The 17688-nt window shown below is 53.0% G+C and overlaps 1 protein-coding gene across 2 annotated transcripts in view; it reads left to right on the forward strand.

Annotated features, from left to right (window-relative positions):
- The window catches only part of CTBP2 (C-terminal binding protein 2), a 101062-nt gene that overhangs the window by 61004 nt on the left and 22370 nt on the right, over positions 1–17688 (forward strand). For both annotated transcript variants that reach the window (XM_029061050.2, XM_029061051.2), the window contains exon 2: positions 14273–14406. In XM_029061050.2, coding sequence (XP_028916883.1) covers positions 14349–14406 — 58 coding nt within the window. In that variant the 5' untranslated portion in view covers positions 14273–14348. The remainder of the gene's footprint in view (positions 1–14272; positions 14407–17688) is intronic.

Genomic DNA, 17688 nt, shown 5'->3' on the forward strand with positions numbered 1-17688 from the left:
CCACATCATTGTTCTGGCTTCAGTTGGAAACATTAATATTGGAAACAGATTTAACGCCCTGCTGATGGTCAGGCCGAATGTAAAGGACCTCGCCCCCATTGCCTGCTTTGGGAAGAGAGCCAGCCCGTGTGTCTCCGTGGTGCCGTCTGGGGTCCCTGGGCGAGCCTGCAGTGTCCCTGCCTGGGGAGAGGAAAGTAGCCTCCTGCCTCTGTATGCCAAGGGGCATGATGTGGAAATCTGGATTTAATTTCTCCTGAGGCTGGTTTGGTCATTTCGTATCACGCTTGGCTTTGGAAACTGTGCCCGAGCAACGCCAAGAAACAGCGTGGCCCAGTGGGTAGAGCATGGGCCTGGGAATCAGAAGCACCTGGGTTCTAACCCTGGATCCGCCACTTGTCTGCTGTGTGACCTTGGGCAAGTCACTTAACTTCTCTCTGCCTCCGTTCCCTCATCTGTAAAATGGGGATTAGACTGTGAGCCCCATTTGGGACACGGACTGTGTCCAACCTGATTACTTCATACCTACTCCAACGCTTATGGTGCCTGGCACATAGTAAATGCTTAATAAATACCCCCCCCCCCAAAGACCCCAGGTCTGGGAGGTAGAAGACCTGAGTTCTAATCCTGCTTCCATCACTTACTGACTGTGACCTTGGACAAGTCACTTAACTTCTCTATGCCTCAGATTCCTCATCTGCAAATGGGGATTCAATACTTGTTCTCCCTCCTACTTAGACCATGAGTCCCATTTGGGACCTGGTTATCTTGTATCTACCCCAGCGTGTAGTATATTGCTTGGCACATAGTAAATGCTTAACAGTTACTATTGTTACCTTTTCTGATTATTTTTATCATTATTATTATTCTCGTTATTGTCATCTCCGGGGAAGCAATGCCTTCCCACTCGAGGCCATTCTCCCTTGGCCAGGCTGGTTCCTTGGATCCTTATTCTGCCTAAAACCTAACTCAGAAACTTGCCCCTGGTGACTGCAGCCCATTTCTCAAGATTCCGTTCAGTGGCATTGGACGCACAACAGTTACCTAACGTCAAGAAGGGAAATGTAAATACTTCCAAGAGGCTTTCCTGGGGAGATGGGGGTCATGCCCAGCCGTGGCACGTGGCTCACTCTGGAAGCAGACCTGAAATCCTCCAGGGACGGAGATTGGAGAATGGTCAAGAGGCAGCATGGTCTAGTGGGATAGAGGCAGGCCTGAGAATCAGAAGACCTGGATCATAATCCCGGCAGCCAAGGAGCTGTCCCGCTCAGCAACACACCATCACCCAAGGGAGACTGGGTTTGCTCTGGGGGCTCCTCTAGAAAAGGGAAAGGTTGTAGAATTGAAGACATCGGTTTTTCCAGAGAAATACAGCTTTCGGAAGGGATAGGGATGCAGGGAAGTGCCTCCCAAGCCATGAATTGTTCTCCCGTGTGGAACCGAGGCCGGAGCCCAAGGGGGACCAAACTGGCCTGGGCCTGGAGGAATATCTTCGCCCCTTCTAGACTGTAAAGCTCACTGTGGACATAGGAATGTGTCTGTTATGTTGTCCTCTCCCACCCGATTAGTCCAGTGCTCCGCACACAGTATGGGCTCAATGAATACGATCGAATGGATTAAAGTCAGTGAACCATAGGCAGGATATTTTATGAAAATAGTGTGGCTCATCAGAGCCTGGTTTACCTCCCACCTGCCCGTCCAGCTTTCGTGGGCAGTAAAGGAGCTCTCTGGTGCCCAAGGACAGGGGAGTGTTCCCTGTGGGCTATCTATGCTCCCCACTTCCTCTTCTCCCACCTGGTTCTAACTGTCCAAGGTCTGTAGTGTATAGCCCTGGAGGAGCAAGTTTTCCTTTTGTAATTGTGCTGTCGGGAAAATTTCCTTGACTTTCCCTGCTAAAACAAAGCAACATGATCTAGCAGTAATAATAATAATAATTATGGCATTTGTTAAGCTCTTACTATGTGGCAGGCACCGTACTAGGCACTGGGGTGAATCAAGCAAATCGGATTGGACGTAGTCCCCGTCCCGCAGAGGGCTCACAGTCTAACTCCCATTTTACAGATGAAGTAACTGAGGCACAGAGAAGTCAAGTGACTTGCTCAAGGCCACACAGCAGACAAGTGGCAGAGCTGGGATTAGAACCCATGACTTTGCGACTCCCAGGCCCATGCCTAATCCACTACAACCATGCTACTTCCCAGTAAGTCAGAGGACCTGGTTTCTAGTTCTGGCTCTGCCACTCGTCTGCTGTGTGACTTTGGGCAAATCGCAAACTTCCCTGGGCCTCTGTTACCTCATCTGTAAAATGGAGATTAAATCCTTCTCCCTCCGATTTAGACTTTGAGCCTCAGGTGGGTCAGGGACCTTGTCCGACCTGATCCCCGCGCTTAGTACAGTGCTTGGCACTTAACCAGTTCAATTCAAGTTAAACACAAAAAGCACCCCAGGTAAGAAGTCTTCTGTATCACGTCACCCGAGACTTTCTTGAGAAACCTAACTGGTAGTCGAATGGGAGAGGGAAGAGAGTAAATGCTTACCAAGTGCCATTAAAAAAAAAAATACTTCCATCTCAGGAATTTGCAGCTGTTTGCAGTCCTCTTCTCTTTTTCCTGTTGTGGCTTAGCTTGACAGTTCCCTCGACATCCTGGACGCAGCAGTGGCTTTTAGCCGTTCTGCTTCTCTGGCAGTTGTAGGGAGTTGTAGGGTGGCTCTGATTTCTGGGTGATTTGTCCCTGGGGGACTGCCGCAGTCCACCGGTGTCTCTTCTTCTCTTTGCTTTTAAGTTAAAAACTCTCTGCCCTTATTACTATTTTAGGAGGGACTATTTTCCATTCTGAGTAGGTTTGGAGTCCGAGCCAGCATCAATCCATCAATTATAGTATTATTATAATTTTAAAAAATTTATGCTCTTGGTTAAGCGCTTACTACGTGCCAGGCAGTGTTCTAAGTGCTGGAGTAGATACAAGCTATTCAAGTCACACACAGTCAATGTCCCATGTGGGGCTCACGGTCTTAGTCCCTATTTAACAGATGAGGAAACCGAGGCACAGAGAAGTAAAGTGACTTGCCCAAGGTCACACAGCAGATAAGCGGCAGAGCCGGGATTAGAACACAGGTCCTTCTGACTCCCAGACCCGTGCACTGTCCACTAGGCCACGCTGCTTCCTTATGATGATGATGATGATGATGATGGGGGTGGTCGGGTTGGCAGCATTTGTTTCGCGCTTACCGTGCGTTAAGTACTGTTCTAAGCGCTGGGGTAGCTACAAGTTAATCAGGTCAGACAGAGTATCTTTTGAACATACACTGTGTGCCAAGCACCTCATAAAGCGTTCGGTAAGGTACAGAGGGGGTTAGTACACACGGTCCCTACTCTCTAGGCCCCTGGGATCTAATGGAGGGAAGGCAGACACTAAAGGCAACTGCAGGTCGGAGGGAGTACGAGCCTTTAAAGACGTGGAGCCCAGTGGCGTGGGGGGTGGTCTGAACACTCGGGACTTGGGGGCCGGCAGGGGAGAGGAGCCACAGAAATGCTGACGTGGCAGCAGCGGGTGGCGACGGCCCCTACTGCCGGACAGTTCTTGACTGGAAACCTGTCTGTTCCCAGGAGAGGAGAGCACTGACGCAGGAAGAGCAAAATCTTCCAAGCTGGGGCCAAGCTATCCTGGGCAGGAACTGTTTAAGTCGAAAGAAGGTGTCTGATAATAATAATAATTGGTATTTGTTAAGCGCTTACTGTCTGCCAGGCACTGTACTAAGTGCTGGGCTCTCATTGGGCTTAAAAGCATAGTAACAATAATACTGATGATGGTGTTTGTTAAGAGCTTATTACGTGTCAAGCACTGTTCTAAGCACTGGAGTAGAGAGAAGTTCATCTGGTCTGACACCGTCCCTGTCCCACATTCATTCATTTATTTATTCAGTCATATTTACTGAGCGCTTACTGTGTGCAGAGCACTGTACTAAGCACTTGGGAAGTACAGTTTGGCAACAGATAGAGATAATCCTTACCCAACAATGGGCTCACAGTCTTAATCCCCATTTTACAGATGAGATAACTGAGCCCCAGAGAAATTAAGTAACTTGCCCAAGGTCCCACAACAAAGTAGCAGAGCTGGGATTAGAATCCAGGTCCTTCTGGCACTTATTATGTGCCAGGCACTGTACTAAGCACTGGGTGGATACACGGCAAAGTGTCCATAATATAATAAAAATGATGATGGCATTTGTTAAGCGCTTACTATGTGCAGAGCACTGTTCTAAGCGCTAGGGGAGATACAGGGTAATCAGGTTGTCCCACGTGAGGCTCACAGTCTTATCCCCATTTTACAGATGAGGTAACTGAGGCCACAGAGAAGTTTAAGTAACTTGCCCACAGTCACACAGCTGACAAGTGGCAGAGCCAGGACTCGAACCCATGCACTCTGCCTCTCAAGGCCGGGCTCTTTCCACTAAGCCACGCTGCTTTTCTGTATGCAGGATATTGAGCTCTGAGAGCTGCCAGGCCGTAAAACCCCTGTCCTGGTGCTATACTCTCCCAGGTGCTTAGTACAGTGCTCTGCACAAAGTAAGCACTCAATAAATATCATTGATTGATTGATTGATTAACTGGTGCCCCGGAGCAGTGACCAACTGTCCAGTTGACCAGTAGCCAGAATAGAGGGAAGAACTGGGAGAAGCAGCATGACCTACTGGAAAGAGCCCAGGCCTGGTCGGGAGTCAGAGGACCTGGGTTCTAATCACAATTCCAGCCACCTTCCTGCTGGGTGGACCGGGGCAAGATACCTCACTTTTCTGTGTCTCAAATTTTCCATCTGAAAAATGGGGATTCAATACTGTTTCTCCCTCCCATTAAGACTGTCAGTTTCATGTGGGACAGGGACATAATTTTCTTGTATCTACCCCAGCACTTACTCAGCCTTTGGCACTCAGTAAACAACTGATAGGAAGCAGCGTGGTCTAATGGTTAGAGCATGGGCTCGGGAGTCAGAGGACTTGGTTTCTAATCCCAGCTCTGCCACTTGTCTGCCTTGTGACATTGGGTAAATCACTTTACTTATGTGCTTCAGGTTCCTCATTGGTAAAATGGGATTCAGTGCCTTTTCTCCCTCCTACTTAGACTTTGGCAGAGGGACTCCGTCCCACCTGATTACCTTGTATCCACTCCAGCGCTTAGAGTAGGGTTTGACCCAAAGTGAGCTTGTAGTAAATGCCGTTTATTATGGTAGTCATCATCCGTGGGAGGGAGAGAGGGAGAGGCAGCTTGGCCTTCTCCCCATTTTCCAGAGGAGGACAGCGAGGGGCCGGGACTCGTGCCGGTTCTACTGGCCTGGCGGGATCGGCGCTGGCCACGGCCGACCTCCCCGAGCCAGGGGGCTGCCCAGCCCTCGCACGGCCCCCGGTTTGCGCCAGAAGGAAGGATGGACAGGCGGGAGGCCGGTCTCGTGGGGCCCCGGGCCCTGGGGGCCCTTTACTACCCTCTCTGCGCGATTCTTCTCTCACCTCTCTCACCGCCCTCCCAGCTGCTCATAAATCCTTCGTCCTCCATGGTAGAGGAAAAAAAGCCACCGACCCTGATTTATTCCTTTAATACATTTTGAATACCCAGAAGCGGCTTCGTGTAATTAAATGACAATGGCCGCCAAAAGCCAGGTCGGACAGCTCGGCGGTGTCGGGGGACACCTGGTGCCGGGAAATGTGCAGCCGAGAGCGGGAGGTCAGGGTTCGCCCTCAGCCCTTGGAGTGGCGGCACCCCCCACGGCCACGGGAGCTCCTCTGGCAGTCCTTGGGGCCTTGGCCCAAAGCCAGGCCTTGGCTGCCACTCCCCGTCCACCGGGGGAGGCGGGAGGCTGGGAGGGACCTCGGCGGCACGGAGGAGAGCCGGGGCCGGAGGTCACCGAGGGCCCCGGGAACCCCGCTTTGAGGGACAGGAGGTCCCGGGGGAGCGACGAGCTCCGTCCCACGGCAAAAGAGTTGAAAAGCCCCCGGCGGCCCAGGCCAATCCAAAGGAAAGCTTTCCGCGGCCCGAGCGATCGCGGAGATGAGCTCCATTCTGGAAACACCCAAAGGATTGTTGCTTCCAAATATAGTCTCTGTCCTGCTGCCAGGAAAGATGTTTCAAGCAAAAATTAAAATGTTTGTAATTCAAACAGATTTCAAAAAAGGTAATAGCTGCTTTGGGGGCCTGGGTACAGCACCCCGAGACCGCACCTGCACCTGCCTCCTGGAGACACCTTCATCGCCAGCATTTACTGAGGGCCTACTGGGTGCTGCCCAGCTCTGTTCTGGGCTGTCTCCCCGTGTTCACCAAATGCTGTTTTGGGTATCTACGTGTACACCAGTGCTGTATTTGGGGCCTTCTGGAAGCCAGAAGCTCTATCGGGCATGCTACCTCGCGTTGCCAGTCACTGTTACTGGAGCCTACTGGGTGTTGGGAGCTGTAACGGGAGCCTATCCTTTAAAGGAAGTACTATACTGAGCAACAATCGTCTGCAATAGATTTAGATGTCATCCCAAAAGGTCCTAGATGAACCGTGGGAGTAGATGAACTTCACCTAGGGAGTGGGTGGAGTAAAGGAGACCCCGAATAGAGCCTTGAGGGACCCCCCGCAGAATTTAAGGGTCGGGAGGCCAGAGGAGGAGCCCCCTGAAGAGATTGAAAACGAGTGGCCAAAGAGCTAGGAGGAGAAGCAGGAGAGGACAGTGTCAGTGAAGCCAAGGTTAGATGTTTTCAAGGAGAAAGAGGTGTCGAAGGCTGCTGAGGGGTCGAGGAGGATTAGGGTGGAGTAGCAGGCCACTGAATTTCACGAGGCAGGAAGGTCACTGGTGACCCTGGAGAGAGGGCAAACCTCCCTGGCGGGAGGGGGGTGGAAACATGAAGCAGCATGAGAAGCAACCTGGTATAGTGGAATAAAGCCCGGGTCCTGGGAGTCAGAAGGTCTTGGGCTCTAATCCCGGCTCTGTCACTTGTCTGATGTGTAATCTTGGGCAACTCACTTCACTTCTCTGGGCCTCAGTTACTATCTGTAAAATGGCGGATAGAGACTGCGAACCTACATGGGATAGGACTGTGTCCAACTCGATTTGCTCATGTCCACCTGGAGCTTAGTACGGTATCTGGCATGTAGTAAGTGCTTAATAAATATCAATGATAATTATAATCGTTATTATTCGTTATTATTATGAAGATTGACAGGGTGTCAGCCTTGCACTTTAAGCGACAGTCCATTACAGAGAGTGTTTTTTTCAGAACCAGAACTGTTCCCTAGACGATTCCAGAAGATGACCCGCCTGAATGATCCCACCGTGTCTCCGAGCCATCCCGATTCCACCCCGTGGTTTTGAGAGCTGGACCCCCCCCACTCGCCAGAAAGGCTGATTGAGCCCTCAGTCCTGTCTCCTCCTCTTCCTCCTCCTCCTCCTCCTTCTCCAGTTTCTCCTCCCGGATCAGATTTCTTGGCCAAGGGGGCAGTGGGTGCCGCGGAAGGGTCTCCCCCCAGCGCAGGACGAGGGGGGCCCTGTGAGACTGGCCTCGGCCCACTTCTGGCGGCTGCCTCTGTTTCCCGCCCGGTCACCGATGGGCCTCGCACTTCCTGTTTTCCCAGCAGTCGCTTCTTGTTTGGGTATGTGTGTTGATGGATTTGTTTGGCTTCTGCTCCCCCGGTGGTGGCCGACGGTTTTCCTGTCGAGGACAGGGAAGCCCAAATCCCTTTTATCCAAAAATCAGAAGTGGGTGAAAAGTGCCGCCCTGCCGTTTTGGGGGAGGACTCCGAAGCACCCCCAAAAAACAAGCCACCAGCAACCCCTCCTCCTCAGGGGGAGGAGGCTCACCGTGGGAGTTGTTGAAGGCGAGGAGCTCCGACAGATCCCTAAACCCAAAGTGGCTTTTGAGGAATATCGCGTCTACCATGTTCGGAAGAGGGAGGCGTCCAGTCCACGTCCCGGCCGAAGCCCACGGTTTTTTGGAGTTTCCTTGGCATTAAGTGAAAGTGTGCGTGGAGCCGTCTGTCCGGGGGCGGGGGGGGGGGGGGGGTGCCTCGGCCAGTCGAACGGGGTCACGGAGAGGGCGTTTCCTGCCAACCTTGGAATCCAAGCAGGGGTTTGTCCGCCCAAGAGCCATTAGGCTACTTGGCTCCCCACCCACCTCCGGTTATGCTCTGGGTGTGTCCCTAAGCTCTGCTTGAAAGAAGAAATCGCCCTCCCTGCTTTCTCCCTTGGACAAAAGGATCACCCCCCCTTCCTCCACATGAGTTTTCCTCCCTAGTTGACCTATTCTTGTGAGTTTTTTTCCCACGCCGCACATTTTTCTAACCACGGCATTCAGAAAGGAGAGCCTGTGCTAGCACGTAACATTACCAATTGCCTGCTCAGATTGCAGTATTTATTTTAAATACTACAAATTGCCTGCTCCGATTGCAGTATTAATTTCATCGCATGCCGGAATCCCAGGTACGGTCAGGCGTGCCCTAGCATGATACCAATCGATGATATTTATCGAGTGCTGACCGGGTGCAGAGGAGGACTGTCATAAGCGCTTGAGAGAGTCCAATACAACAGAGTTGGTAGGCGTGTTCCCTGCCCTTAATGAGGAAGAAGTGTGCTCTATTAGATAGAGCCCAGGCCTGGGAGTCAGAAGGACTTGAGTTCTAATCCCGGCTCTGCCCTTAGTCTGCTGTGTGACCACAGGCAAATCACTTCACTTCTCTGTACTTGGGTTCCCTCATCTGTAAAATGGGGATTAAGACTGTGAGGTCCATGCGGGACAGGGTCTGTGTCCGACTTGATTAGCTTGTATCTACCCCAGCAATTAGTACAGTGCCTGGCATATAGTAAACGTTTAACAGATACCATAAAAACAAGCTAAGAGTCCAAAGCGGGAGACATACATTAACATCAAAAAATACAATTAACAGATATGTGTATTGCATGTTGCATATGCCAGCACAGCATGTAGCGTGGTTCAGTGGTAAGAGCCCAGGCTTGGGAGTCAGAGGTCATGGGTTCGAATCCCAGCTCCGCCACCTGTCACCTGTGTGACTTTGGGTCAGTCACTTCACTTCTCTGGGCCTCAGTTACGTCATCTGTAAAAAGGGGATTAAGACTGTGAGCCCCACATGTGACAACCTGATCACCTTGTATCCCTCCAGCGCTTAGCAAATGCCATCGTCATTATTTTTATTATTAGACTCCATTTAAGCCTGACAGCTCTCCTTCAGAGTACTGAAGAAAGAAACATCCAAAAGTTTGTCCCCAAATCCTTGAAATCTGCCAGCCTGTTGATACGGGCCTCCATGGGACGCGGAAGGACAGGCATAAAAACAGTTACAGACATTGGACTCGAGATCATCAAATATCCACATCCATACGCAGCTCCGAGGGCGGGTATGGGATAAATAATAATGATATTCGTTAAGCACTTACTATGTGCCAGGCCCTGTACTGAGCACTGGGATGGATGTAGCCAAATTAGGTTGGACAGAGTCCCTGTTCCACTTGTCACTCACAGTTTCAATCCCCATTTTCCAGATGAGGGAACTGAGGCCCAGAGAAGTAAAGTGACTTTCATTTATTCATTCATTCAGTCGTATTTATTGAGCGCTTACTATGTGCAGAGCGCTGTACTAGGCGCTTGGAAATGTACAACTCGGCAACAGAGACAATCCCTGCCCAGTAACGGGCTCACGACCTAAACGGTGGACACAGACAGCAAAGCAAAACAGAATCAAAGCTTGTGCAGCAGACGAGTGGCAGAGCCGGAATTAGAACCCATGACCTTCCGACTCCCAGGCCCAGGCTCTACCCAGTCCGCCATGCGGCTTCTCATAGTACCAGAGGGCTAGCCGTGGCCCTTGGGCTCTTCCCCAGGGAAGTGAGATCCTAATGACTGTGTCCACCTGCCATTCAGATAGGTTAGAAAGGAGGGCAGCGCGGCCTGCCGGAGGGGCCCAGATGTGGGAGGTGGGAGAGCCAGGTTCCCAGTTGTCCCGTCGGTCCGTCGGTCCCGTCCGTCCATGCCGTCCATCCCGCCCGTGCAACCGCCCCACCTGCTCGTCCATCGGTCCCATCGTCCATCCCGCCCGTCCAACCGCCACCTGCCCGTCCATCCGTCCATCCCGCCCGTCCATCTGTCCATCCCGCCAGTCCACCCGTCCATCCATCCATCCATCCATCCATCCCGCCCGCCCGCCCGAGCGTGGGAGCCCCATCGTGTGGTGGGGGTCGCCCTCTGCTGGCCACCCAACCCAACAGCACACATTCCGACGCGGACCTGACCCGCTCGCCCGCCTGCCCGCCCGGACTCCTGGCTCCAGGATGGATTCTGGCAGTACAGAAAAACCCTGCCCAACCTGCCCGCCCTGCCAGGACATACACACAAACACACACACACGCACACACACAATCTATACATACACCCATATATATATACATATATATGCACACACACACACACAATCTATACATACACCCATGTATATATATACATATATATACACACACACACACATACACCCAAATATATATGCATACACATATATACGTACATATATACACACATATATACACACACACATAGATATGTATGTATGTATATGTGCATATGTATGTATGTGTATATATATATATATAGGGAAGCAGCGTGGCTCAGTGGAAAGAGCACGGGCTTTGGAGTCAGGGCTCATGAGTTCGAATCCCAGCTCCGCCACTTGTCAGCTGTGTGACTGTGGGCAAGTCACTTAACTTCTCTGTGCCTCAGTTCCCTCATCTGTAAAATGGGGATGAAGACTGTGAGCCTCATGTGGGACAACCTGATCCCCTTGTATCTACCCCAGTCTTTAGAACAGTGCTTTGCACATAGTAAACACTTAACAAATGCCCTCATTATTACTCTGTGTGTGGTGTGTGTGTGTGTGTGTGTGTGTGTGTGTATATGTATATATACATATATTCATTCATTCATTCAATAGTATTTATTGAGCGCTTACTATGTGCAGAGCACTGTACTAAGCGCTTGGGATGAACAAGTCGGCAACAGATAGAGACAGTCCCTGCCCGTTTGACGGGGCTTACAGTCTAATCGGGGAGATGGACAGACAAGAACAATGGCACTAAACAGCGTCAAGGGGAAGAACATCTCGTAAAAACAATGGCAACTAAATAGAACATATTATATATGTCTGTTCAGGAATTCTTTACTTTTAAGTGATGCACAATTCACAGCATTCGAAGACAAAAGTACTCTTCTCTATGAAACCTCTAAATACTCTCCCAAGCCCATAGTATAATATTCTGCATAGAGTGAGTGCTTAAGAAACACCATTGATCCATCGATATTAATTCTTCCACATAGTGGGTATTAACCCCCTAATCTCCCTAAGCCTAACTTTGGGCAGAGCAGTTTCTGTCCTGTTCATTTTAGGAGGATTTTCCTTGGGGTTGCTGCCTAACCAATACCATTTTTAAAAAGAAGGACAAACGGTAGCGTGTACAGAATTGCTTGAGAAGAGTTTATGAAGAGACACCTAAGTGCTCAAAGTGGCTGGGTTTTTTGTTGGTTTGTTTTTTATGGTATATATTAAGCTCTTACTGTGTGCCGGGCACTATTTTAAACACTGGGGTAGATGCAGGGTAATCGTTGGGACACAGTCTATGTCCCACTTGGGGCTTATAGTCTTAATGCCCATTTTCCAGATGAGGTCACTGAGGAACAGAGAACTTAAGTCACTTGCCCAAGATCACAGAGCAGACAAGTGGCAGAGCTGGGATTAGAACCCATATCCTCTGACTCCCAAGCCATGCTCTATCCATTAGGCGGTAGCTGTTGAGTTGACATAGCTCAAGAAGTTGGGAGTTCAATGGGGAATTGTGGGAGGGGTCTTGGGGATGGAAGGATTGAGGTTTGGTGGACCAGGTGGGGTAGGAGGCAGGTCCGGGTCAGGGCTCAGAGGGGCAATAGGAGCAGGCTCAGTTAGGAGGTGAGCTGTCGGACAGCCTCCCAGCCAACCGACAGGGGTTGTGTTCTGGCGCCGGGGAGAGATGGGAAGCCATCGGGAAGGTTGGGGAGGCACGTGGAGAAGGGGTTGTGCCGAGCGTCCCTGCAGGAAGCTGAGCCGGGCCGAGAGGGCGGAGGCGGGGAGGCCGGTGAGGAGGGCAGATGCAGTGATTGAGCGAGGGGTGCCGGGTGCCTGGACCGGGCTGATGGCTCCGTCGACGTTGGTTCATTGGCCTCCTACCTCTAAAGAGCCCCCCGACTGCCCCCGTGAGCTCGGCGCCCCCTGCTATCCTGGCCAGCCATGGCCCGGAGCCCCTCGCCGTCCCACTGGATCCACCCCCAAAGCAGGCAGAGAGAAGCCGACGAGTGGCGGGAGACTGGCTGACTACCCGATGCCCGGGCCGTGCCCAGAGCGTTGGGTGGTTCTCCTGGGTTGGTCTCGGGGGGGGTTCGGGCCCGCCTCCCGCTGAGGGCCAGGACGTCAGACTGGTCATCCCCGCCAGGTTATCCAGCCCCTCCCCGCCGGGCCAGTGGGGTCACTTCCTGCGAAGGGCCAGGAAAGCAGCCTGGGGACAGAGGCGGGGGAAGCCTTGGGCAGACGCTCACTGTCCCTGCCGGCCCGGGCTGGGAGGGCTCACGGGGCTGGGGCCGGGACCGGGACCGGAGAGTTCTCTGCCTGGGGAGCAGGGGTCCGATCCCCCCCCTCCACCTCTCTAGGGGGGAGCCCCTGCCCCTCCCGGGAAACATGGCACTGACCCAGGGTGGATTGGCTCATAGGCCCCGGGGGTGGAGAATTCTCCGCCTCAGAAGTGGGGTCCAATTACCCCCCAGCATCTCCCCAGGGGAGCCTCTGCTCCTCCCACTCCCTTGGAGAATTCAATTGCTCCCATGGATTCAACTACCACTTCTATGCAGATGACACCCTCCACCTGCATCTCCAGCCCCGATCTCTCTCCCTCTCTGCAGTCAGGACGTCTCTACTTGGTTGTCCTCCCATCACCTGAAATTTACCATATCCAAAACAGAGCTCATCGTCTTCCCATCCAAACCTTGTCCTCCCCATCACTGTAAACAGCACCGCCGTCAGGCCTGTGACCTTGGCGTTATCCTTGAGTCTTCGCTCTCGTTCACCCCGCGTATTCAATCCATCACCAAATCCTATCGGCCCCACCTTCACAACATCGCTAAAATCCACCCTTTCCTCTCCATGTACACTGCTACTATGTTAATACAATCACTCATCCAGTCTCTCTTGGATTACTGCATCAGCCTCCTCGCTGACCTTCCAGCCTCCTGTCTCTACCCACTCCAGTCTATACTTCACTCTGCTGCCCAGATCATTTTTTCTACAAAAACACTCAGGACACGTCATCGCCCCCTCCTCAAAAAACTCCAGTCGTTGCCCGTCCACCTCCTTATCAAAAAACCCCAAACTCCTCACCGTTGGCTTAAAGCAGTCCATTACCTTGGCCCCCCGACCTCACCTCACTTCTCTCCTACATCCCAGGCCCGCACACTCCGCTCCTCTGGTGCCGCTAACCTTCTCACTGTGCTCCATCTCGCCCGCCTCACCGCGACCCCTGGCCCACGTCCTGCCTCTGGCCTGGAACGCCCTCCTTCCTCTAATCCAACAGACATCCACTTCAGAGCCTTATCGGAAGGCCCAGCTCCTCCAAGAGGCTTTCCCAGAACTAAGCCCCACTTTTCCTCATCTCCCACTCCCTTCTGCCATCACCCTGACTTGCTCCCTTCCCAAGCCCCACAGCACTTATGTACGGATGTTATTTTATTTTATTTATATTGCTGTCTGTCTCCTCCCCCTGACTGTAAGCTTGTTGTGGGCAGGGAATGTCACTGTTCATTGTTGTATTGTACTCTCCCAAGCCCTTAGTTCAGTGTTCTGCACAAAGTAAGGGCTCGATAAATACGATCGAATGAATGAAAGAATGAATGAACGCGGCTCCAGCTTTGGGGAGGCAGGAGGCAGAGAGGCACGGCCCCAAATCAAGGTGGTTGCATTAGGTCTTGGGTGGAGGAAGAGGGGCTGGTAGCAGTCAGCATGAATGGTGCCCGATGGCGAGGCGTCTGGAGGAAATGAGCAGAGTTGACCGGAGTGACAAAAACCTGATAGCTCGAGTGAGGCAAGATGCCAGGGAGCCGCCTTGGTGTCTGAAGCCCCCAGAGCCGCCAGCCAACTGGCCGGCACCCCCACCCTCTCCCCCTCCCCGCCGGCTGCCAGAAACCACAGACGCTCCGTGTAAGGACTCCTTCCCCGTCTCGTTTCAGGGCCTGCGGTGACGGGATGCCCCCGGAGGGCCGCGACTCTTCCTGACTTGTCCGAGGAGCAGAGCCCCCCGGAGAAATGGCCCTGGTGGACAAACACAAAGTCAAACGACAGCGACTCGACCGGATCTGCGAAGGTGAGACGCAGCGCCCCCCGGGATCTCCTTCATGGGCCAACCCCTCGATCGGTCGGTCATGTTTATTGAGCGCTTACTGTGTGCCGAGCGCTGGATTGAGCACTTGGGAGAGGATGATACCACCGAGTTGGGACACACGTTCCCTGCCCAAAGCAAGTTTACAGTCTAAAGAGGGAGACGGGACATTAGTATGAATAAAGTTATGGATGTGGACAAAAGTGCTCTGGGGCGGTGGTTGGGGTGAATACTGAGTGCCCAAAGGGGACAGAGCCAAGTGCATGGACAGTGCAGAAGGGAGAAGGAATAGTAGCACTATTAGGGCTTAGTCGAGGAAGGTCTCTTGGAGGAGATGTGACCTTAATAAGGCTTTGAAGGTGGAGAGAGTGGTGATCTGGTGAATATGGATGGGGAGGGAGTCCCAGGCTAGGGGAAGGACATGGAAAACGGGTTGGCGGGGAGATAGATGAGATGGGAGCCCAGTGAGCAAGCCGGCTCTAGAGGAATGAAGTGTGCAGGCTGGGCTGCGGTTGACCAGATCAGTGAGGTATGGTTTGTGTTTGTAAATGATCCACGGCAGTGGCCCGCGGCACGGCGTGGCGCCCTGGGCAAGCCCCGAGGATTTGTTGCTGGCCGTGGGGCCGTGGACAGCACATCGGCTGCCAGACTGCAGCCTGAAGTCCCTCCCCGCCGGCTCGATCCTGTGGCTGAGGGCTCGTTCTCTCCTCCAGACCTTCCTGTCTGCACGGGCCACCCTTGAGGACCTTGGTCCAGCTGTGTCAGCCGATGGTGGATTGGCCTCTTTCCACAGGAAACTCCGCGAACGGGACTTGGGGAGATAGGTCAACGTCCGTGCTTTCTCCAGTTGGGGTGGCCTGTGGAGTCAGCATTTCCCATCTGTGCCGGAACCACCCCCTTCCACGGGTCCAGGCGGGGTGAACTCTCGACCGCCCTCCTGGCTTGGCTGCAGCTGGTGGCCCCAGGGTCAGCGGTCAGTGGCGTGGTGGTGGAGAGAGGCTTGGCCACGTTTGGGGGTCGGTTGCAGTCAATGGTGGGCGCTGACTTGGACCGAGTAGTTGGGTGCCGGCCAGTCCGCTCGCTCCCTGGCCCTCGGTGAGTCCTCCCTGGGACGACGGTGGATCCGGGAGCTCACCCGTGGCCGCCATTTCCGGACAGACAAGTCACGTCTGTGTCTTGCCCCTCTGGGCCACTGCCAGGCCAGGCTCGTCTCTCCCGGCTCCGTGAGACGGTTCTCTGCAGCCAAGGACGTGGCGCCCGGCTGACTGGACGTCCCAGTGGCCGTCGGGGTGACGGGAGGTTCTGGGATGCTGCCTGGGCCTCTCACTCCCGTGGTGGTCCGTGGGTTACCACCCCTCATCCGGAAAGTCCTGAGGATGGGACTTCTGCATGGCTCCCATCAGGGCAGAGATAAAAAGAACCCTCGGCTTTCCATCCAAAACTTGTCTTCCCCTCCGTCTTTGCCATCCCTGTTGGCAGTCTCCCTGCAAGCCCCTGAACTTGGCATTATCCTCAACTCATCTGTCTCGTTTCAACCCACATATTCAGTCTGTCACCAAATCCTGTCTGTTCTACCATCACATCATGGCTAAAATCTGCAGGGAGTAGTGCGTGAGAAGAGCTGAAAAGGCCAGTGGGGAAATCAGTTCGCTATGGAGGGAGATGGAAAGCCATGGGTAGTTCAGTGTGGCCCAGTGGATAGAGCCTGGGCCTGGGAGTCAGAAGGTCCTGGGTTCTAATCTTGACTCCAACACTTGTCTGCCGTGTGACCTTGGGTAAGTCATTTAACCTCTTTGCTTCAGTTACTTCATCAGTCAAATAGGGATTGTGCCCCATTGTAGGACATGGAATGTGTCCAACCTATTCATCTTATATAATAATAATAATAATGTTGGTATTTGTTAAGCGCTTACTATGTGCCGAGCACTGTTCTAAGCACTGGGGTAGACACAGGGCATTCAGGTTGTCCCACGTGGGGCTCACAGTCTTAATCCCCATTTTACAGATGAGGTAACTGAGGCACCGAGAAGTTAAGTGACTTGCCCAAAGTCACACAGCTGACAAGTGGCCGAGCCGGGATTCGAACCCATGACCTCTGACTCCAAAGCCCGTGCTCTTTCCACTGAGCCACGCTGCTTCTCTACCCCTTATATCTACCCCTGCGCTCAGTACAGTGCCTGGCACGTAGTCAGTGCTGGTTGGTTGATTGAATTGTACATTCCATGCGCTTAGTACAGTGCTCTGCACATAGTAAGCGCTCAGTAAATACTACTGAATCAATGAGTGAATGATTGATGGGAGTGCAGTGGACAGGTGAGAAGAACCTGCAAGGTTTGGCAGCTGATGGAATGAGAGGGATGAAACACAGTGAGAAGTGGAGGAGGGAGACAAGGTTGTGGTGTTCTGGGCTAGGGCAAGGAGGACGGGGATCTCCGGAGACAGGAAAGTTGTGGGGTCCAGTGGGTTTGAGAGGGAAGATGAGGAGTTGAGTTTTGTACCTGTTGATTGGGTGGTGTCGATGGGAAATCCGACCGGAGCTGTCGTGGAAGCGGGGGGGACTGCGGCATTGTGGGTCAGGCGAGAGGTCAAGGTCGGAGCAGTTAAAGCGGGCGTGGACGAGCTCCCCGAGGGAGTCTGGGCTCTTGGAAGGTGCCAGACTCCTAGCAAACCCCAACGGCCGTCGGCTCGATCCAGTCCAGTCCGTTCTCTGACACGGTCTCGTCAGCAGCCAGAGGAATGAGGAGATGGAATGGGTTTTGAGAGGATGATGGGAAATTCCGTTTTAGGCGGGTGTAGGAAGGACGGCCTGGCAGAATCCAGCTTCAGAATCCCAGCGGGGACCCGGGTGGTTGCAGCCCTCAATGTTCTGTTGGGTCCCGCTGACCGAGGACCAAACCTCGTGTTCACATGAAAGAGCTTGGGAAAACCTGGGTCCCCACCCCCCGAGCTTGTGTTGTGGGTTGAAATGACCCTGGGGAGAGAGAGAGAGATGGGGAGAAAGCCGAGACCGCTTCCTGTGGAGTTGGTTTGGTCCTAATGCCCTGGTGTGGATTTTCCTGGCAGTGTTGTTTCGTTTGTTTTTTAATCATACTTGAGTGCTTACTATGTGTCGAGCACCATCTAAGTGCTGGGCTAGATGTCAGTCATTGAGCTTGGCATAATGGATGGAGCTCGGGCCTGGGAGTCAGAAGGTCATGGGTCCTAGTCCCGGCTCCTCTGCTTGTCTGCTGTGTGACCTTGGGGAAGTCACTTCACTTCCCTGTACTT

This window comes from Ornithorhynchus anatinus, chromosome 3 (genome assembly GCF_004115215.2).
Source record: "Ornithorhynchus anatinus isolate Pmale09 chromosome 3, mOrnAna1.pri.v4, whole genome shotgun sequence".
NCBI classification, from domain to species: domain Eukaryota; kingdom Metazoa; phylum Chordata; class Mammalia; order Monotremata; family Ornithorhynchidae; genus Ornithorhynchus; species Ornithorhynchus anatinus.